This window comes from Chaetodon trifascialis, chromosome 21, assembly GCF_039877785.1.
Source record: "Chaetodon trifascialis isolate fChaTrf1 chromosome 21, fChaTrf1.hap1, whole genome shotgun sequence".
Lineage (NCBI taxonomy): Eukaryota > Metazoa > Chordata > Actinopteri > Chaetodontiformes > Chaetodontidae > Chaetodon > Chaetodon trifascialis.
The window spans coordinates 6,580,889-6,602,953 of NC_092076.1; the positions used below are offsets into that span (position 1 = coordinate 6,580,889).

The 22,065-nt window shown below is 45.1% G+C and overlaps 1 protein-coding gene across 2 annotated transcripts in view; it reads right to left on the bottom strand.

The window, feature by feature from the left end:
- Positions 1 to 678: 678 nt before the first annotated feature.
- The window catches only part of dock1 (dedicator of cytokinesis 1), a 180,790-nt gene continuing 159,403 nt past the window's right edge, over positions 679 to 22,065 (bottom strand). For both annotated transcript variants that reach the window (XM_070990099.1, XM_070990098.1), the window contains exons 44-52: positions 21,283 to 21,369; positions 19,197 to 19,373; positions 17,464 to 17,547; positions 9,373 to 9,510; positions 6,281 to 6,423; positions 5,834 to 6,032; positions 3,692 to 3,869; positions 2,464 to 2,615; positions 679 to 870 (exon numbers count right to left, since the gene is read on the bottom strand). In XM_070990099.1, the coding sequence (XP_070846200.1) occupies positions 775 to 870; positions 2,464 to 2,615; positions 3,692 to 3,869; positions 5,834 to 6,032; positions 6,281 to 6,423; positions 9,373 to 9,510; positions 17,464 to 17,547; positions 19,197 to 19,373; positions 21,283 to 21,369 (1,254 nt within the window). In that variant the 3' untranslated portion in view covers positions 679 to 774. The remainder of the gene's footprint in view (positions 871 to 2,463; positions 2,616 to 3,691; positions 3,870 to 5,833; positions 6,033 to 6,280; positions 6,424 to 9,372; positions 9,511 to 17,463; positions 17,548 to 19,196; positions 19,374 to 21,282; positions 21,370 to 22,065) is intronic.

Below are 22,065 nucleotides of genomic sequence, written 5' to 3' on the forward strand. Positions count from 1 at the left end.
TTTTAAAAATACATACATTTGAAAGTTTATTCAGAAGTCATGTCAGTAGTGAATTGGGAACAGTCAATATTATTGAAATCCAAGGTTACAGCAATCTAGGACAAGGTCTGAACAACGATAACGCCATAGGAGTTAGTTGTATGTGCACTCCAAAATTTTACCAATAAAATCCATGATAGCTTCTCACATACCAACTCGGTCAAGTCCCTGTCAATTCAAAACCTACAAGCCCTTTTTTGTCTCATATAAATGCCACTTAAACTAATGATACGTTAATACAAAAAGAGTCATGATCAAATCACATACAAAAAAAAATAAAATAAAATCATATATACAAACCTCTGTACATAGTGGGAATATGAATAAAAAGAGTAATCCTTAAATGCGCTATGAGCTCTCATATGCTTGAGAGGGGGTCAGTATTGGAAAGCTTTTGGTCCAAGCTTATCTGTCTGAGCACAATGTCCTGATAAAGTCTCGAAGGGGCATAAAGACAGCGTCTCTAAATTCAGTGACTATTCATCTGTGCAACATGCTCCCCGTTGCAGACTGCATCATCGTCAAACTGAAGGCAAAACAAGAAAAGAAAAAGATGATAAGGAGGGGCGGGCTGCAGTGAGGTATTCATCTTGTCAAGCTGGGACAGGGAGCGAGGAATGTGTGGGTAAAAACAACTGCTTTTTCTTTTTTGGGAGGGAGGGGAGCGGTTACTGTTGATGTCGTTTTTGTTGTTGTTGTCAGTGTGCTGTTTGGTCCTACTGTCAGCGTCTTTGTTCACTGTACAATTCCTGAATCGATGGAGGCCTGTTTCCTGGTGGTCTTGGGAGGAGGTGGAGGGGGGGTCTTGCTGGGCAGAGGAGGCGGGCCGGGCTGCAAGCAGACAAAACAATAACCTTGAAATTGCAGTTTTCCCAAATAAGGACCACTCGGTTGTCCTCTAGGATTTAAAGCTGCTATCACTGCCGAACTGACTGACAGGTGTTTTCGTGCAGGGAGCAGCTTACACAACATTTCTGTTGATGGTCACTATGTCAGATTAGGAGATCATGGTGCCTTAAATTGTCAGACCGCATGTTTGTCAGCGCCACGTCGAAACTCGACCAATCAGTCAGCAAAGGAGCGAAGAGAGAGCAGAAACAAGGCGAGAGCACAAATCTGCTGCCTTGCATGATGACACACAGCCTTCACACCCCGTCTTAAAATGCGTTTTGGGTGATCTGATCGGTAGAATAGCGCTTGACCACATGAAAGTATGGTAAGTCTCCCGCATCCAGATCGTCCTCTGGACAGTGATGGCGCCTTCGATTTTGACTGAAAAGCGATCAAAAGCTCATACAGTAGCGCAGCTTCACGGACGGCAGCCATGTTTTTATGTAAACGAGAGGAGGGAAGAAGAACGGGATCGGATCGAATCGGATCTCAATGTGGACACTGAGAACACGTTATTAATACAGGAGTAAATCCTATCTAGCTACTATCTGGATACATTTTAATGTAAGTTATAAAAGGAGGCTAATTTTCCTTCTGGATGCCGAACATCTGTTGGATGTAGGCTGATCCTGCTGCAGCACTGGACCTAAATCTGAGATATCAATGTTTTATGATGCTAGTAAGTGTTTTTTTAATCCATAATGTTTAAAAAAACCACAAGAGAACAGGGCTGTATTAGAAGAGCGACACAAAATGTTCATTTTTATGTTACTTTAACGAGCGTGCTCCATATATATGTGGTCAAAAAGGGGCTTTAGGATAATAGTGGCTGGAGATAATGTGATCTTTAAGAAGGAGAATGAAGATTATGTTACATTGAGGGACCTTAAAAATCAAAGTTCACCGCAGAGCCAACAGCCAAGCAGTCAAACGGTCATCAGCGCCCTCACCTCTGCCTCCATCAAGGACTGTGAATGAAGAGCGGCTGTCACTCAGAACATCTGCTCTCACTACAGTACTGTCAGCCTTCTTCCACGCCGCGTGCAGAGGCTCCGTTTTACTACCTGTCCACGAGCCGTGACGGCGGATAAATAGGATTAGTTAACAGACTGGCGCGGCGAGAGGATGGCTGGCGTACACGTCGGCAAGCGTGGAGAGACGAGCCGCTGATTAACAGCGGGAGAGCTCCTGATGGATGCTAGAGGTAAAGTAATCATCCAATCAATCACGTCTGAGCGCCGGGCCAGCTGGTGGTGGGGGCAAGCATAAATAACAGCGGGGTGGACAGGCGGGTGTGGGCCCTCGCTGCTAACTGCCTGATGCCTACACTCTTCTGCGACACCGAAAATGAGGCAGCAGAGGCTCACGAATGTGAAACATGCGACAGACATGAGGGCTCACGCAGGAAGTACAGGGGTAGGGGACAGTGAAGGAGGCTGACCTGAATGTCAAGTGCTTGTATCAACCTCTTGTTTCATTATAAGTGCCATGCATCATTAAGGAGCTCCTCTCAGCCCTAATTAAAACACCTACCCTTTGATGTGGCGGGGGCGGCGGAGGCGTCGAGGGACTCGTCAAGTCTTGATTATCTAGCAGGTTGCCGTAATCAGCCGTGCTGCCTTTCACAGGCAGCGGAGGAGGGATTTCACCTTTGTCAGAGCAGCCCATCCCGTTCAGCTCCAGATCTGCGTAAGAGGGGCGCTCATCAGCTCACACTCATCATCACACTACGTGGGTATCGCTTAGGCAGTGCTGCCGGGACCCAAAATAGACGAAATGGCCTATTATGGTGAACTCCCTATCATTAAGACTCAACGTATGTGCTGAAGCAAAAAGAAAAAATGAGAGAAAATGAAGAAATTCCTGCACACTTAAAGGAGAACTTGATTAATTTTACACATTAAGATCAGTTTAGTGGTCAAGAGGGGTAGTGGACTGTGCTACTGTTGTATAATGTCCTCTGTGACTCAGAAGTGGATCTAAGATTTGTTAAAATATTATTTCCAAGGTCAAGTGTGAGCTTTAAGACTCCAAATCTGGTAACACTTAATATAAGGGGGGGGGGTTAAAGTTAAGTGTTACCATAAATTTGTAGTGGACAGCCTGAAAGTGAGTGGCGTATAACAAATAAATAAAATAAAAATGCATTTTATTCATATTTTAAATAGAATTTTTTCACTGTACAACTACATTTAATTCCCTCTAAGTGATGTAATGTACTGTCCTCCATGGAAAAACATGCAAAATCACCAAATCTTCGGTATTTACAAGGCAAAGAGCATCTAAAAGAAGAAGCTTTTAGTCGCTATGCTATTAGAGTTGCACTCTGGGAATTGCAGCATCCACTGTTTTTCAGCTTAACCCATACAATCAACTAAAAGTCAGGACATCTCTGCCTCTGTCCCCTGACTTTACAGGAGCGCGGCACTAAATCGATGGAGTGCTTCTTGAGCTGCAACAAAGTGCAGATCTTTATACAAGAGTCCTGCGACTCCAAGTAATAAAATATGACTCAGCGTCTCTGATCAGGTGGAATGTTTCGTTTTAAGCCTTGTTGAGCGTGAATTTGAATTTTGTACAGTTGCTGAGAGGACACACAGCTCAGCTCGAACTCAGTGACGTCACGTGTGGTAACAGTGATGCAAGAGGTAAAACAAAGGCAGAGGGGGCCTGCAGAGACCGTGCAAGCTCCCGCCTAAAGATGCAACAACCTCTTAACCGAGTGAGTGTGTTTGAATACGAGTGAGGCGTCTGATCTTACTGGAAACAGTGTGCAGGCTGAAGGAGAGTTTGCTCCGGGGAGTGATGGGTGGGGGTCCAGGCGAGGAGGAGGAGTTGGAGGCAGAGGAAGGGGGTCCAGGGGACACGGAGAGGCGACGGTCTCCACCGATCTGGCTGAGGACTTGACTCCGTGGTCTCTGGGGCCGCAGGGGGCTGATCTGAGCGATCATGCACAAAGAAAAGGAGTCGACGCTATCAGGGATTGAGTCATTACTGAGTGCTGGAAATAAAACTAATCTGAATTACACAACAAGTCAATAAAACTGAACCGAGAACAGAATTTACTGCGTGGCGAATGGCTCGAGTTCATGATGGGATACAGCAGAAGATCAATAAAAGATCATTTAAAGGAGAAAATTAGTTTCGAATCTCCGCTGGGACTGTTGTGTGCATATCCACGCGCATTTTAAGTTGGCTATTTGTATTCCTAAAAGAGAAACCATTTGGATAAATGTGCTCGTTGGGTTGCAATATCTTATTTGTGGTTACAAATCATTGTTTGCATGCAAGACTGCGTTCTCCCAGCTTTATTATGCTTGGAATTTGAATATGAAAAGATTTCCTCAGGGCTATTCCACACTGTAGGCTACATTAACAAATAACTTTGTAATTGGCCAAACTCAAACAGTGAGCCACGAGGGAGACACTGAAAATACCAACACACTTCATTCAGAGAGGCGTTTTTTCTTTCCAGAACACTAAAACACAAAACATTTGTATTGAGGGTGAAAATTGTGTTCCAGTGTTCCACAGTTAAAACCATTATATCCTACAACTGCTTGGCAACTACCAAAGACCCCTTGGTGGTCTACCCTTGACCCCCGAGGCAGGAGGCTCCTATCACAAGCCAGACGGCTCCACGGCTCCCAGGAGCCTCTTTTGGATCTCATTCCTGCCCTTATCTTAATGCCGTTAGCCAGGGAGCATTCCCACTGGGCACGCAGAACACAGCGATACCCTCTCTGCTGTGATGCACACAGCGGTGGTAAAGAGGGGCATGAACACAGAAGAGAGGAGCGGGGGGGGGTTGGGAGAATGTGATGTGAAAAGGAGAAGATGGAAGAGTAGGAAGAGAACAAAGTGAGAGATGAAGACTGCTGGAGATACAATGCTAACTGCAACGCATAATATAAATGTGCTGGGCAGACTGAATGACACAGCTGCACACGTATGCACATATACTGTATGATGTCCTCTGATCTGCTATTTAGTTATCTTGTGTGCAAACTGAACAACTTTACCTGACGGTGGTAATCCGGCCCTCAGATTTTGGTTATTCTTGTGCACAAAAATGGCGGCTTCAGATGCACGATATTAGATTTTTGCCAAAAAGCCGATATTTTCTAACTCATTTTGGCTGCTTGTCTATGGAGAATTAACATACTATGATGCCTGGTGCCTTTTTTTCTGTGCTCTTCACAAATTCGCCATAATGATCGCATCACGAATAAATGTGCAGTGTTGAAGGAATGTGATTTGGCTCCTCCTTTGCATGTGCAATGCAAATGCAACTTTTCTATCTGTTTCGGACGCTTCAAAAAACATCCAGACCTACAATCTCCAACCTATACTCGTGTTGCATATGCATAATTAAAGCGTTATCTTATCGGCCGTAATGTTCATTTCAGGCCGACGTTTCATTTCAAAGCACTTCGATACCAGTGACGTGCAGATATTATCGTGCGTCCCTAGTGGTGGCCTGATAGTGCCACTAATCTGCAGGAAATATGAATATCCAGGAAACCGCAACAAAACAGAGGAAAAAGGTTTGCCAAGCGGGTCAGTAGTGACGCAAAGATGAAGAATCACGACGATGCCTGAGGGAGAGCAGCGAGCTTGAAATGCTCTGCAATAAAGAGCCGCAGCCAGCCTAAGCCCTTCTGTGTTCTTTGAGCCAGTAAGTGCCGGCATTACTGCATTCAACATCGCCCCTACTTTCTTCTTTCTGAACCGCAAACGGCACAAGAGGGAAAAGAAAAGAGGAGCAGGGGAAAAAAGAATGGTTCAGGGGAGCAATGGATGAGAAGTTCAAGTAGGAAAACATGTAAGAGGACATGCAGAGGAGGAGAGAGGAGAAGAGACCGAAGCGCAAAATTCCTTGTACAGGGCACTTTTTCAGTACCGTCTCTGACAGTATGACAGCTTCAGCGGGCTGCAGAGGGATCTCCGTGGTCTTCATCTCTTTGTCAAAGATCTCCTGGTGTTTGCTGTTCCTCTTCTCCTTCTTTTTCTCCTTGCGCTCCCTCTCGGGCTCGTCCCGGTCCAGCTTGTCCTGAGACTTGGTGTGCAGCTTCTTTGGCAGGAGGGGCTCCAGGGCAAAGCTGAATTAAAAGAGAACATGATGATGGAGCAAGCAAACAGTGAGCGTCTCTTCATGTACTTCATATGATGTACTGAACCATGCAAGAGAGGATGCTGAAGCGTTCTTCTATCAGAGGTACTGTAACTGCAGTGCTCCTGTTTGTTTTCGTATTAAAAACTATTTCTCAACGCCTCTGATGGGAAGACCAAAAAGCTGTGTAGGACGTATGCTATTTTATGCCGTGAAGAACTGTAAATCAGGAGTTACCCATCTGAGCCAGGTCTGGAGGGGGAGTTGTCAGAGGAGATGGAGGTGACTGAAGCCACTGACAGCGGCCTCTGGGAGGAGGGCATCGTGAAGGAGCGCACCATGGAGTGCGGACGAGGCCCCCGCCGCTCGTCTGCTGCCGGCTGAGAAGAAGAAAACAGAAAGAATTGAGCCGAAAAGCCGCTGCATGCTTCGAAGTGATCTGTGCATTTGTATTCTCGTTTAAGGTACAGCACACGTTCTCTTATCTGCCTTTTTTATTAAGTGTGGAGGGAGATGGATGGATGGCTGGATTCGACATGTGCAGCCATGTTTGCCAGATACGGGCGAATAAAAAATCAAATGGGCAAAGGAGAAGAAGCTGAAGAGGTATAGGCAGTGTAATATGATGGATGGCTGCCATTTATGAAAACAGGACCTAAGACACATGACTCTCTGAGCCTAATATCTCTTTTATGGTAGAGTGATTCTAAGAAGACAGAGAGTGTACAGCCTTGCTTGCAGCTCTGCGAGGCTGTACCACAGCAGTGCTTCAGCTAAAAGCTAATGTCAGTATATCATCACGCTCACAATGATGATGTGAATGTGCTGATCTTTAGCAGGTGGCAAGCAAGGTGCCACCGTCAGCATTTTTGCCAATTTATGCTTTATAGCTTCCACAGAGCGGGTGTCATTACTGATACATCAAGAAAAAATCTAATTTAAAATCACGCTGTCGGTAAGCGCAGTGGCATAAAGATCAGATGGCACTGAAATGGGATCTGTATCCGGACACAATGTCCGGATAATAAATAATCTGATCTGGCCTTTATTATTTGGGTTTATTATTTGGTATTTCAGTGCAGTCTCGCTGTCTTCATTGAGATCAGGTCTCAATGAAGACCTCCAGGACGAAACCTGCACGTGAGTAATTTGAGGTGGTGAAAATCAGCCCGAGATACCCTTAAAAAAAAACAAAACATCACTGAGTTTTGTGAGATGTAGAGTTTGGGAAACTTTCTAAACTTTGTAAAATGCTGTCTATGACACATTCTTAATTACTTGTCTCCTCTTTGCTTTCGATAAACAAACACAGTGTTCGGTTGTCCTGGTGCGTTGCAGTACCGTCTACTCTGACTAGATAAATTACGTGCCTTGTTAACAGCAGATCAGCTGCAACACACACACACAGACACACACACTTATTTCGCACTGGATATCATTCATTTCCCACTCATGCACTTCTGCTTAATGACGCATCTTTGGCGCTTTTATGGCACAGAATAGACGTATAATCAGCAATTAGAGGCGTTTCTCCTCCAGCCTTCTCGTTTGCTCGCTCTCAAAATTTGAACAATCCCCGTTTTGTGCCTGCTGAAAACAAATATCTGTATCAGTTAAGTCGTGTTCAGAGAGCAGTGCATTGCACAGATTGCGCTCGCACCTCCCTTTTGGTGGCACGGAACACAGGGGTAACACTGTTGCCTCACAGCTAGAAGGTCCCGGGTTCGATTCCCACCTGGGGTGCTGGTGGCGTGTCCTCCACCATGCCTTTGATGCCTGCTGTTCAAGAAAAGGGGCATTTTTTGCATGTTTGCATGTTCTCCCTGTGCTCACCTGGGGTATCCTCCATAAAAAAACCCATTAAAAACATGCAAGAAGATCACCACCTGACCAATGGTGACCAAAGGAACTGGGTCCCCGGGCGCCGGTCGGCTGGCAGCCCACCGCTCCTGGTCTGACATGGAGGAAGGACTGACCAAGGATGGGTCAAAAGCGGAGAAGGATTTTACATAAGCATGGCGTGTGCAGTTTCCCCCCCCTAACTCTGCATGTTGTGTGTTTGTGACCAGTAAAGGATGTCTTCTTCTAAGACCCAAACGCAATGCATGCCGCCGATCGGATCACATTTGGATGCATTGACACCTTTCGTTAACATCCTCATCTGGATAACGTGTCCGGACACAGATCACATTTTAATACCAAGTTTAAGTGAGGTCAGAATGTCTTTCTCAGTCTTGAACTGTTCAATGTACAGCTGCTTGTGACTGTCCACGCTGGTGAAGGGCAGGGAAACTGTCAGGGTGAAGGCCGTTCACAGCATTATAGCAGTCATCCCATGTACAGTACAGACCTCCAGCTGCAGCAACATGAATGAACATAAAGTTAAGGGGAAAGAAAAAGTCTGCTGATGCTGTTCATTCCTTCACTTCTGTAAAAAGAAAAATCCAACAATGAACCCTTCTGCATTTAAAGAGTCTTTTCCAGCGAAGAGAGGGGCCATCGCACATCTGATAGGATAACCTTATCATCACACCCGGAAAGTGATGGCTTTTCTCTCGTTGGAGAGGTCGCCGCCCTCTCTCTCACCCTTTAAATCGAGCGAGGGCTCCTTTATCTCAGGCCAGATTGCGGGAAAAGCTTGCCCGAGCAACAATTAAATCTGTAAAGGAGGAGAGAAGTGGGAGGTAGCGCCTCAGTTTGGCAGCGCCTCCTCACTGGAAAGCAGATCCAAACAGGGAACACGGCTCTCCTCAGTCACCTTTACACTGCGTTTGTGTGCTGCCACATGGATTTGTTGCTTCCTTGGTCACCTTGATTTTATGTGTCGGAAAAGTCGGAAAAATTTGAGGATTTTATTTGATGTTTGCTGTCACTTTAAATGCGTTTTGTACAATACACATATTCCTACAGATACATGACTCTAAATCAAGTATCCTGTAACTTTAAAGCAGACAAAAACAAACAAACCAGGCCTTTAATTCTTCTCCTGAAAGATTTGGAAAATAAATATTTTCCACATGTCATCCTGTTTAAGTAAATGCATCAGTGAAATGCAAAAAGAAAAAAAAACAGTGTGGAATGAATGTTAAAAGTACGAGCACAGTTGATCAAACAAAGGAGCGGGAAGACCAGAATCCTACATAATGGATTTCTGAAAGTTTGCAGAACAATAACATACATATTCATTTCCGGGAAATCTTCACTCAGACACAACAGAAGAAATAAAAGAAACGGCTGCATGTTCCATTAGTGCCGGCTAAAAACCAGCACACTGAGCTGAAGCACTTTTCATGCCAAAGAAAAGGTCACGAACAGGCGAAAGCTCTTACCAAGGACTTTGCCCCATACTGTTTCTCCACCTTCTCCCGCAGCTGCTTGAAGCAGGCCTCCAAGCGGTCGTGGAAAGGCCTCAGCGCCTCCGTGACCTTCTCTCCGTGGATGCGAACACCTTCGGCGAGGTGCGGGATCTGAGGGGGGGGGGAAACAGAAGTGTGAGAAACCGCCATCCAGCGTATCCTGGCTGTGCCTCGCTCACCAGAGGCACACGCCACGTACATCCAATCTAACGCTCACGACCTTTAGCCCCGCGGCTGTGCGCGCCCAGCGCAGGCGAAGATTGTGCATCAATCTGAGTGTGTCTGTGTGCACAAAGAGGAAATATCACCGCAACCTCATCCAGGTGGAAGCAGACTATATTAGAGAAGTCTGTTGCCATGACACCCCCTCCCCCGTCTCCCACCACTGACATCAACACATCAGAACACAGGTATGCTAAACAAGGCAATGAGAAAGCACAGACGGACTACATGTACAGTATAGGCATGTCGTGATGTTTTCCTCTCCACCTCTGACGCCATTAAAAACGCAATGCACCCTTTCGGGCACGCCGCTGCCTCTCGCACTGTCGGCAGCTGGCGAATAGCAAAATCTAAACACATAACAGAGGCAGCTCAGGTAGAGGGAGAGGGAGGGAGAGGGAGAGGGAGAAAGCGAGTGCGAGGGAGAGACTGAAAACTGCTGAAAACTAGTAATTAGGAAACCCCAGCGCCACAGTTGGTGTCAGCGAGCTCTGCTGACGAAATCTGGTGAGAGGAGGAAGCGTCGTCCCTCGGGGAGCCAGAACCCTTTTTGGTCTCACTTTATATAAAAGGGACACATTTTCATCATTAACTAGCATGCATGTTAGGAGCGTACTGGCTCTTTATACGGAAAAGGTTGTTCGCAGTCATGTGACGTTAAATCCAGATGGAGGGCAGGTAGTGAAATCTGCAATGGAGGAGATGGAGGAAAGTTGTTACGGTGCTAGTTTAGATGGAATTATGAGAGAAAGGTATAAACAGAAAATCAGGACATATGTTGGATGTCACCCTTGTGTTGTGAAGAGGAGCAATTTTTCAACTGAGCTGAAAGATTTGCTGCTATTGAGGCGGCAGATATAAGCAACTACCTGCTCATTCAACCGTCGTTCTACTCCAGAAAACACATGAAAGCAGACAAAAGCATAGAGGTATCCCACTTTCTTGTTAGCAGTCGGGTCCACGATCTCGTTACCATGACCAAATGGCTAATAAAGAGCAAATATGTTACTAACATGCACGCTAATAAGCAGCTAGTTAATGGTGCATTTGTGTCCCTTCATGCAAAGTGTTTACAGTTGCTTCCTCTCTCCTGGTCGAAATCACAGGTTAAGTCATCTCTGCTGTTTGCCCAGCTGTGGTGCGGCGCTGAAGAGTAACAGTAACTCACCAGAAACCAGCAGAGATGTTACAGTCAGCTGTGGTAATGGCAGACCTTTTCTTTCCCATGGCAACCGCAAAAATCTTCCCTGACTGTCTCACCGCTATAAGTGAGACTTACAGTTAAAGGTGGAGGGAAAGCGGCTTTAATGCTTTCATGCTGACGAATAAGTAAAAACAAACCAAAAAAACAAACTGCATTAGAGGAGATTTAATTCAAACGTTTACAGCGATCGGGCCCAGTCAGAGTAATGCTTTTGCACACTTGAAAAACAAGGAAACACTAACCTGCAGAGTGCATCTGGTGCCTCATCTTAAGTACGGCAGCTTTTACGGCTAACAAAGTCACCTAAGCCCTGAGCAAATGGAACAAAGAGCCTGCTCAGAGTACAAAGACGCGTGTGAAGTATCTGGCATAGGTGGGCCAGTAAAGAGAAGGCGGCGTGTGTGCTAACCTCGCAGTCCCTGGAGACTGCTCGCCTTTCTTCGTTTTCTCTGAAGGCAAGCTGCCCCCTCCACGGCGGGCTACAGCGAGAGCCGACTTCACTCAGCTGGCACACAGCACCGATTCACTTTCGTGATGCAACCTTTTGTAATAATCTCAAATGGCGCATGTTTTATTTACACACGTTTCACCATGTGGTGGGCTTATTAACAAAGAGAATGAGAAGATGCTAATGCAGAAACATACATCTTTAAGGTTACTGATTAAAAACATCAGACAGCCTCAGGTTCTCAGCCGCGTGTGATGCATCGCTCTACTACATTAAACAGCATCCTACGACAGGAGAAGCGCACGGCGGGCAGATCAGCTTGAAAAAGAGATATTGAGCATGGATCATAGTGTTACTGTGCTCCACAAAAGCAGAGCCCTGGCACAGAAAGATAAACGAGAGAAGGCAGCAGACACCCTGCGAGGATTTCCCCTGATACTGAGCACCTTCATCATCACCGCTGGGACCTCTTGGAGGAGAGAGAGGGAGCGAGGAGGAGGCCGAGAGGGAGAAGGGCGAAGAGGAGAGAGAGGCAGAGGGGTCAGGAGTAAGACACAGGGGAGGGAGAGGACTTCGGAGGGACAAAGTGCTGTGAGACGAAAAAGACGGAGGAAAAAACACAGCGAGAGCGAAAGCTGAGGCAAGATTCACGTCTCCCAGGATACCCACATCTTTTTATAGACCTTAGGATGATTGAGTGCGACTGAGTGGCGGCATGGCAACAGCATTCAGCTTGGTGGCTGCGGAGAGATAAGCTCATTGTGGAAGACACTTGGGCTCAAGGTTGCTAACACACACACGCACAAGTTAAGTAGTTTAATTACATGTATCAACTTTGAAAAAAGTTTTTATTCCTCTCCAGCAGTCTATCAGAGACAGCAGGTTTATGATTTGGGATATCATTTAGAGGTATTACCTCATGTGAGGCTGATGTTAATATCAGATAATTGGACACCGGAGGCCTGGGGCTGCATTTCTAAAACACCAGCGGGGATTTCACTCTTAAGACGTCGGCTTTCAAAGACTAACAATGCACACTGCAAAGACTTACAGCGTTAGCATGTAGCATGGACTGAGAAACGGGCAATGCTGGTTGTTTTTAAAGGAGAAAAGGCAAAAGATGGAGTGCCGGATAGAAATTTCTGGTGTGTGGATACTGAAGCGATGAGGTGGAAAAGTGAGGGAGGGCCGGAGGCTTTGTTTGGTGATCTTAGCAGACGTCACGGTGCCAGCTGTAAAAGTTAAACTCTTTATAAAAAAGCAAATGTCCAGATACATGAAAAATGCCAAGAATCACAATGTGAACATATTTGAGCTTACTTTCCTGCTAATGAGACACTTACCAGTGGTTAAGCATGACCGGTCTAACCAACCACTTACAGACCTGTAGACAGCTAGCGAGGTCAGACAAGTCGAATGTATGCTAATGATACCTTCCCAGCACAAAACAGCAACTAAATGAGCTGTTAGAGTTGAACCTGCGACAGCTAAAGGGACGGATCATTTTCAATGCCGCTGATTCACCCAGCCAATGATTCAATTAGCTGAATAGCTGTCAATTGTATACAACTCATATCCAAGGACAGCATGAAAATGACCTGTAAATAGGGCTGAACAATTTTTAACAGAAAATTACTCACAACGTGGACAATATCCAAATGACAGGAGCTGCGTTTTTTTTGGTTCGAGGTAAAATGTGTCATTAATGTGTCATCATTAAAAGCTAAAAACGAATCTCTTCACTAGAGCTGCAACTAACGACTATTTTAATAGTCGACTAGTCACCGACTATTGAAACGATTAGTCGACTAATCGGATAATTATTAATTTTTTCTTAAATTTAGCATGAAGTTGATTTAATTATGTGGCAAATGATAATAAACACAAGAAAGATGGGTACAATGAAAAATACATCTTTTATTGAACATACTGCGGATTCGTACAAAAATTAAAAAAATAAAATAAAATAAAATACGTTTGTCAGGCACAGTCTGGCATAACGCTCAAGCTCTCTTTTATAGCGAAAATATGCTTATAAAATGTACAATGTATGTCATAAAAACCGTATTGGCTTGAATATTACTTGAATTTTACCGAGGCGAGTCAGACTCCGTTTCGTTCAACTGCCCGACGTGCTTTCTCTTTAAATGTTCGTGCATCACCGAGGTACTGCCATTACACGCAAGGTCTGCTTTGCAAACCTTGCAAGTAGTCTTTTTATTCGCTGTATCCAGGCTAAAATGCTCCCAAACTTTAGAAGTTTTGGTACGTGTACCTAATGTTGACACCGCCATCTCCGTATATTACCGCTCAGAGACAGAGACGCTATTGCGCATGAGCGACTCTCGGCAGAGATTATAATCAGGTGAGATGCCTCACTCTGTTGGAAAAACGCGTCTGGCGACAATAGTCGACAATGGAATTCATTGTCGACTACCTCTATTATCGATTTTTGTCGACAACGTCGACTAATCGTTGCAGCCCTACTCTTCACTTTAGCCTTTAACTAGCTATGACTTCCTGATACAGTTTAGGTTAATCAGAACACTCGATGAACATCTCGTAACTTGTTTCTGAGCTTTTGCGCCCACTAGTGGTCTTAAATCATTTGCTGCAGCTTTAAATGTGGTACAAATAATTGGAGCGAACTAGAAAGCGTTTAGAACAAAGCAACAAATGAAAAAAGTCCAGATGTTCCTCTGCAATATGAGCACTACGCTTTATCTGTCTTGCAGGGCTGACGTTTCCTTTTGCACGCACACACATTCGCCCATCATCACTGCACGCAAACAGCTTTTGAACTAAATTTTCACCTTTCAAGCTGCACTTTATGGGCGCGCGGCTGTTACAAACGAAGCCCCGATCCCATTTATAAACAGACGAACGCTGCCATCGTAAGAAGTATGAAAGAAAAGGCATCGCTGTTTAATATCAGCAGGGTCTCTCAGCTGAACCCCGTCACTCCATTGCTCTCTAATGCACAGCCAGCAGACTTCTGAGCCACACCCTAGGGTGCTGGGATAGCCACATTGCCTTTAAGACGCCTGCTATTAAGGCTACGATGACATATTAAGACCTTTCATGAGGGTCACGAAGGTCTCAGAGACGCACACGGCCGGCGGTGAGTCAGACAGACTAATAGGCAGACAGGCTGCGCTATATGTGAGATGAAGGGACCAAAAGCACAAGTCAAAAAAAACTTAAAAGACAACATGAAGGACGCTCTAAAACATTCTGTTTGTATGCTGCTGATGCACTGGTGAAAATGGCCCCCTTGGGTCTGTGATTCAACGTATTAATCACCCAGCTACCCTTTAATAGAGCCTCACACAGCAGTGAGAAGCTTGAGGTACTAATTCAGGCATCTGTCTAGAGCATTTGCTAATTATAACCAGAAACATCACAGAAAACACCTACTTTGTATTTGCCGGGGAGCTTTTTACAATACCTAATTTCCTGATTTCCAGTTGCTCATTTCCTCTCTAATTGCGAGACGAGGACAATGGAAATTTCAGAATAACAGCGCACACTGGCTCATTTCGAACCGTTTAGTTTGTTCACTGGAGCAGGCTCGCCTTCATTTGTCTCATTTAGACAGATTCTAGACGCCAGATAAACAAGCATGCCGGCTCTGGCAAGGAGACAGCTGTTACCATTTCAAATCAACAACTCAGCCTTAGTCATCTCTTTAAAAGTTCCCTGTGTGTTTGGCGTGGGCTCGGCAAACGCGTCTGTGCTTTCTCCGCGTCGTGCGGCTGCGATGATCACACCGAACCGCTTTGTCTTTCCGCGCTTATGGGAGATTTGTGATTTCAAACGCTTAGTTAGCATGATGTGAAGGACATGTTAAAAGAGACGCTGTGACTGGGGTGTACAGGAGCTCCCGCTAATTAGCGCTGTGGATTGTGGGTGGTGGATCATTTCAAAACTGCAGCATGTTTTCTAACACTACTTTAGCCCAGCTGGAATCTCAAGCTGATGCTGAGACGCTGGAGGCAGCACAAAGCTTTGAAACAAAGCGACATTACTGTTTGGTGCTTTGCCTGGAGATGGATATAAAAATAACTGATAGGTGCTAAAGGTAAAAATCCAGCTGCATACTCCAAGCTTGTCAGATTTAATGTATTTGTGATTTCCACTTCTTTCCAGGAGTAATGAAGAAGCGACACGTTTATTTTTAGCTTACCCTCACCTGCTTTGTCAACTTCTGCTTCAGTCAGTGAGATCCTCCGTTTCCCCACATTCACTCAATTTGAACATGGCGGAAAACCTGGAGTAGCAGCTAATATGGAAAACAGCGATTATGAAAAAAAGAAAATCACTTCTACGCAGCAACAGGAATGACATCGGGCTTGAAGCCAATAAGACACGGAGGCACATTCCCGTGTGAAGCATCGTGCCTTATAAAGACAAAAGGTTTCACAAACACAAAAGACACTAACTTTTCAGATTCGGAGGAGTTCCACCAGAGATGCAGAGCACAAAGTTGACCTATTTTACAACGACGGAGAGGAGAACAACTAGTGCAAATTCAATTAACTTCCCTTTTTTCCTTTCAGCTAGCGATAGGAAGCAGGCACGGAAACTTCTTGCATCTGCGCTCAATTCCTGAAGCAGGAAACCATGACTTCCCGAGTATTAAAGTGACCCTTCAGAGCTAAAGCGCCGAGAGAGAGAGCGAGCGAGCGCTAAAAGAAGCCAAACAGAACCTACAGCGCGGCTTTCGAAGCTCACAAAAGGGGGTAAGTTTTTGTTATTCCTCTAGAAAGCAGATAGCCAGAGTTTATAAATCAAAGATGAGCCGCTAAAGATCCGCACGTGTTCCCCGACACTGTGCGTGCGTGCGGCTCTTTGCTGCGTGTGCACTTCCTTCAGGCTCGGCGAGGGAGCAGAGTTCCCACAAAAAAAAAAAACTGCCAGCGCTGATGTCTCGCTGTCTCCTCGCACAGCGGAGCGTCCTCCCCGGCTCGAGAAGTGTTTGCTTCAGCACTCTGCCTCGCTATTATCTCCACTGAACTCTTTAACACACTTTTCCCCTTGCTCGCTTCACTTACTGTCACTGGACGCTCTTGGCAGCGCGCTCGCAAGTTCTTCAAGTGATATTGTACTTTCAGCTGGAACCTTTCAGAGTGAGCGGCTTTAGTGGCGGGATGGCGTCTCAGATACCGATGACATAATATAGAAATATGAAGGACGTTCAGATGGGAAAACATGCTGCGTGGTGCCCTTATCGGGTGGTGCACGGCTCCCAGATTTCTGGTTCCAATAATGTAACTAACACATAAGGCCACTATGTGTTCAGCACCTTAAAGGAAAAGTGAATAACCTTAATTAAGAAAGCTCAATTAGACCCAAGCGGCATGATATTTTCATGCCTCTCATGCCTTCAAGGCCGAAGAAATATCATGGAAGAGGTTGAAAGATGTCATCTTTTAAAGCAAATGGGCTTTCATGATTTCATGCTGTTGATATTTTTAAAAGAAGGTTAAAGACACCTTTTTAATCAGGCTTTTAACTGACCTTTCAATTCTCTTACGTTCTTATCATTTATCTTATGTTGATGCCTTTTATTCTGTAGTATTTTATCCTATTTAATCTACTTTATTTATTATCTTATGTATTTTTCTTCCTGTAACTGTCTAATTTATTTTACTTATCTTATATAATGCCTTTTACTTTTAACTGCAGTGTTTCCTGTTTCCTCAGGGGGGTCCTCCACACTGAGAGTTGTGTCTGGTCTACTGCTGGGGGCGCTGGTCCTGGCTCCCCACCTTGGTGTGGGGGTCCACCTGTCTGTCGGAGTCAGGGGGGCCCAGGTGTGGACGGCCCCAAAAGTGGCATTTTCCCCGATCCTCAGTGCCTTGCCATGTCTCACTACAGTGTGTGCGTGTGTGTGTGTGTGTGTGTGTGTGTGTGTGTGTGTGTGTGTGTGTGTGTGTGTGTGTGCGTGTGTGCCTGAGTGTAGTCGTGGGTGTGCATATGTACACACGGAGAGTGGGAGGGGCGGGTTTTCTCTGTTTTTAAGTTTTCTTTTATAATGTTTTTAACTGTTGTGAAGCACTTTGTGTTGCATTTTATCGTGTATGAAAAGTGATATAAATAAAGTTTGATTTGATTTGATAAGCAGGTCACGACATCTTTCCTGGACGCCTGACATCTTTGGCACATGCATTCTGAACTTCATTCTCACCTGCCAGGCGATTAGGTCCTTCAGCTTCTCTATCTTCTCCAGGTCCTCTGGGTGTTCCTGCATGTACTTATCGTTGAAGAAGGCCTGGCGAGGAGGGAGAACAGACACTGGAGTGAGCATGCTGGGAGGAAGAGAAGGAGTAAGTGTAGAGGGAATACAGAAGGAGCAATCTGAATCTGAAACAGGGGAGAGAAAAAACTGACGATTCAAGGGGGAAAAGCATAGTGAAGGGCTGTTAGGATGAGAGAAATGTAGTCAAGACAACCGCCTCTCCTCCACCGCCTGCAGTATTTCACCGAGATGAAGGAGTGACCCGAGGGCAAAGAATTCACATCACTCCTCCTCGACTCATACACAAGACCAATATGAATCTATTCCAGGTCATGATATATGCTGGGAAACCAACAGGCTATCATTTTTTTTTATCATCCGACATGCGGCAAAAAGAATTTCCTTTTCCACATGAGCTGCTATTGTGTTCCGGCGAATGGAGCGTGCAGCTCACCAACCGGCGAGAAGACCAGAAACGCGATGAGAAACAGGAAGATTGAGTCGAGCCTTTCCGGGTCACATCAAACAAACTCATGAAACTGATGATGTTGAGAGGCAGCTTCACAGCTTCAGATACAGTGGACGGACATGAGAGTGGTATTGATCTTCTAATCTAACTTTAACTCTATGTCAAACTCTTACAATTATTGGATAATCTGACCTGAACAGTTATATGAGGAACTTTTGGGGGAAATCTCTTTTTGGTGGAACTCATAACATCTGAAACATGACGAGGGGCCCAGACGTTGTTTTATTTCTCTAAGAGCTTCGCAGACCACAAAGGTTGGGAGTGACTGGTTTAATCTATGGCACTGTGTAGCAATTAGCAGTATTGTATGTTTTTATTTAAAAGTTTAATGCGATGTAGTGAAGTAAAAATACAGTATATAAGTATAAAGTATCATGCAACAGAAATACACAAGAAAAGTAAAAGTACCTCTCAATTGTACTCAAGTGCAGTAATTGGGTAAATGTACTTGGTTACTTTCCAGCCACTGCCTTTAAGGCTTCTGTTAAAGTTCCTCTTCTTACACTGATTAAACCCCTAAAAGTTCATCTCTGTTCAGCAAAATCACACATTTTGAAGTTTTTTTCCATGAAAAAAATCAGTTCATGCCTTAAAACGGCTTAGATGTAACTCGACACCTATGCCTCATTGAGTATGCATCGATATATGAATGAATATGCAAATAGCCTTCGCCTCTATCTCCACCCGCCCCTCCACTGCTCACCTTCCACTCTGCTCGTCAAACACTCAAACCTCTGCTTGTTTTCTGTTTTGCTAGCTACTATATGCTACGCAAGGGCAAGAGGTAATACAGGAGTAAATCAGCCATACGTGTTTGAACCAGAAACAGACCCGTACAGGGTCGCCTACGAGTCGATGTATCAGAGTGCTAATGGATTTATGTATCGCTGTGTACAGTGTTAGAAACAATACGGTAACTGATGTTGCAAGATGATGCAAGTTGACGGGATTGGCTCCTTGGGTATGTGACGTATGAAACTCTGGCTGTCTGAATGTTTCTGAGGCTGTCATTGGTCCACTACAGTCCTAGAAAGTTCAGCCACGGTGTTGACTGCTGATTTTACTCTCCATTGCAGCGTGTCTTTAAAGTAAAGTCAAGATAAAAATGGAGATTTGAAAGGTAATACAACTTTTGTCATGTTGACCTCAGTACCTTCTCATAGTTGGTAAAACCTCCCATGACAGCTGGGTCCACAATCCCATTCAGCAGCATGGAGAGGGGATTGATGGGAAGGTTGGGATCGTTGAGGTGTCTCTGCACCATGCTGCTGATCTTCTCATTGGTCAGCTGCATGGTTTCCATGGCGTTCTCCAGTGGACTGATCTCCTCCTGCAAGCGAAGGTGGCATCAGATATTGACACATACAGCACCATTGCCAAGTGGAAACACATTGTGCTCAGAGACCGGGGATAGGTTATTAGAAGATGGGCTTAGCAACCCTTAACTAGACAGATACATCATGTAGGATAGAGAAGCGATGAATCATTTTTTACTGTGCCCATACATGAGCCTGCAAGTGTCAAATGAAGATGGATAGAGTGTTGGTGTAGGGAATTTCACTTCCCATGTTGACAAAATGCGATTGGCATTCCCAAGAAACGGTGAATAAAATACATGGAAATGCTGTCATTAATTTCTCTACAGTGTGAAAGCAAGTGCTCCACATGTGGGCAATCTCATTACTTTAGATGAGAACAATATCACCTCCTCCAAGCCTGCTAGTAAGAATTTAGTAGGAACAAGAGTGGACTGTTGAGTAAATGTCAGATTCAGACCCCGGCCAAAGAAAATAAAGATGTTGTGCCAGGGAGACAAATCTCCAATCTGTGCCGGTATGTCTGAGGCCAGCTTGGTAAAAAGAATTGTCAGATGGATGGCTTTAGCTTGGTGAATCTCAGCCCAGTCATTAAGCTTTAAATAGAGAGTCTGACCTCGGGGACCTGGCCTCTCCCTGGCTCATCTGGAGGGCAAGCTGCTCCTGACAGTATGTTCCAACCTCGCCTGAAGGAAGAGGCTTCTGCTTTGAATTAGTGTGGCAATGGAGAATAACACTTCACTACATTGACTCGAGAGTACAATGCGGGATCCGATCTTTGTAGTGGAATGATTGTGCTAAGGATGCAGCGACCTGAAGGACCATTGTGGAGAGCTGAATGGCCAAGCTGCCTGGCTGTGTGGGTGTCATGTGGTGCTGTTTTTAAGGTTATGGATGCAAAGTTTCAAATAAAGAGGAGCATTTTGCCTCATCTTTCCTATTAATTTCATAAATTAAATATTCCAAAGGCTGTATTTTGTTGAGGTAAACCAAAAGGGCAGGTAAACTGCAATCGGCAGTCACTTGTGGGACGTTTCTGAAAAGCGCTGCAGCAGAATTTAGGGGTTACCCTAACCAATCATCACTTTTCATGCCTAAATCTAACCAACCCAACCAATGAAGGCGATGAGTATTAGCCAATCAGAGGCAGAGTAGGGTGGGTACAAGATCCTGTCAGACGAAAAAAACTCAAACATATTATTGCCTTGAACTCAGAGATTTCATCTCACTAAGGGTTTGCTTTCTTCATGGTGCCTTCGCCATCCTAGGAAAAAAAAATCCTGCAGAACACAGCTGCTCATGCTCATCAGAGGGGATTTAAGTAGGCATATGCAATGTTGATTGAAAAATAAGCTGCATACCTGCGCCACGCCACTGATTTTGGACTGCGTACGCAAACTAATTACGCCAAGCAGTGCGTTTGTTTTTGGGCAAACTGATGACAAATTAAAAAGATCATCCAACATCCAAGCCAGAAATGGGGACACCGGATCAGCATTTAAATCAGTCGAAACAAGAGCTTAAACACTGCATTTTTAATGTGGCTGCGGTTGGATGGAAGCTCAACACTTATCGCTAAAATCGGTTTGTCACAGTCCGACCGTCCTGTCATCAGCAGGGTTTCAATACAGCAATCCAGGTAATTCTATTACAGGAAAATCAACAGTGAGGGAGCTCTGTTGTATTTGTGCTGTGTAGCTATTTTCAGTGGAAACAGGCTTTAAGGAGCGCTCAGTGAATCAATGCAGGCCCTCTGGCCGAGAGCGAACGTGCCCTGTCGTCAGTCTGGGGAGTTGCACGCCAGCGTCCACGCGCCTGTCTATACAGCTTAAGTGGACAAATCATATCGATTACTTCTGAGCAAGGCTGCAGATCCTCATCTGATTAGGAGGCCTTGCTGGCACACAGGCCCTTCATACTCACCGTGGAGACTGACTTGACTTCAAACCAGCGCAGGATGCCAGGAAGTTTGTAGGCCGTCGTGTACGTGGTCCTCTCGATCCACATGTTCTGTTGAGAGAGCGGCAAAGACGCTAAATCAGCTGGCATGACGAGGCGCTGGAAACACACAGGCCTGCTGTGCCAAAGCACACTGAAACAAGCTCGAAGAGTGCCGTCGCGTGAATGAGAGTAAGAAGCAGCGGCTGTGAGCTGATGGGAAGGGATTCCAAATACGATGGAATTTCCTCGGATACGTCACGAGGCTCAAATAACGATTTTAAATCTGAAGAAGAAAAACATACGCCGCAGGAGATGATGACTTCCTTTGCAGCACGGTTTCGACAATTAAACGTTTTCCTGAGTGCGCCAGAAAAAAACAAAAACACCCCAATTTGAACGATTAAAGTAAAAAGCCAGCTGCTGAGCGCATTTAGCACTCATGTTGGAGGGATGAAAATTACACAGATGTGTGTATATCGACATGTTTATACAATGTGTCTAGCAATGGGCATCCATCAGCTCTGTGTCAGGACGGAGAGAAATCAGTCTCACATAATAGAGGAAGTCTGAGATGAGTTAAATGCATCATCCCGCTCTGCTGAAGTGATGCCACAGTAAACAGGGGGAAGAAATTGTGAATGGGTTTAATTTGTCGCCCCTGTCATTTGCAACCTGGATATTAAGTGTGCACAAAACATAATTCATTAGATGTGCTAAAAACAGGGCTCGACAGTAATAGTTGCACTAGACAGCCAGATCTGGATC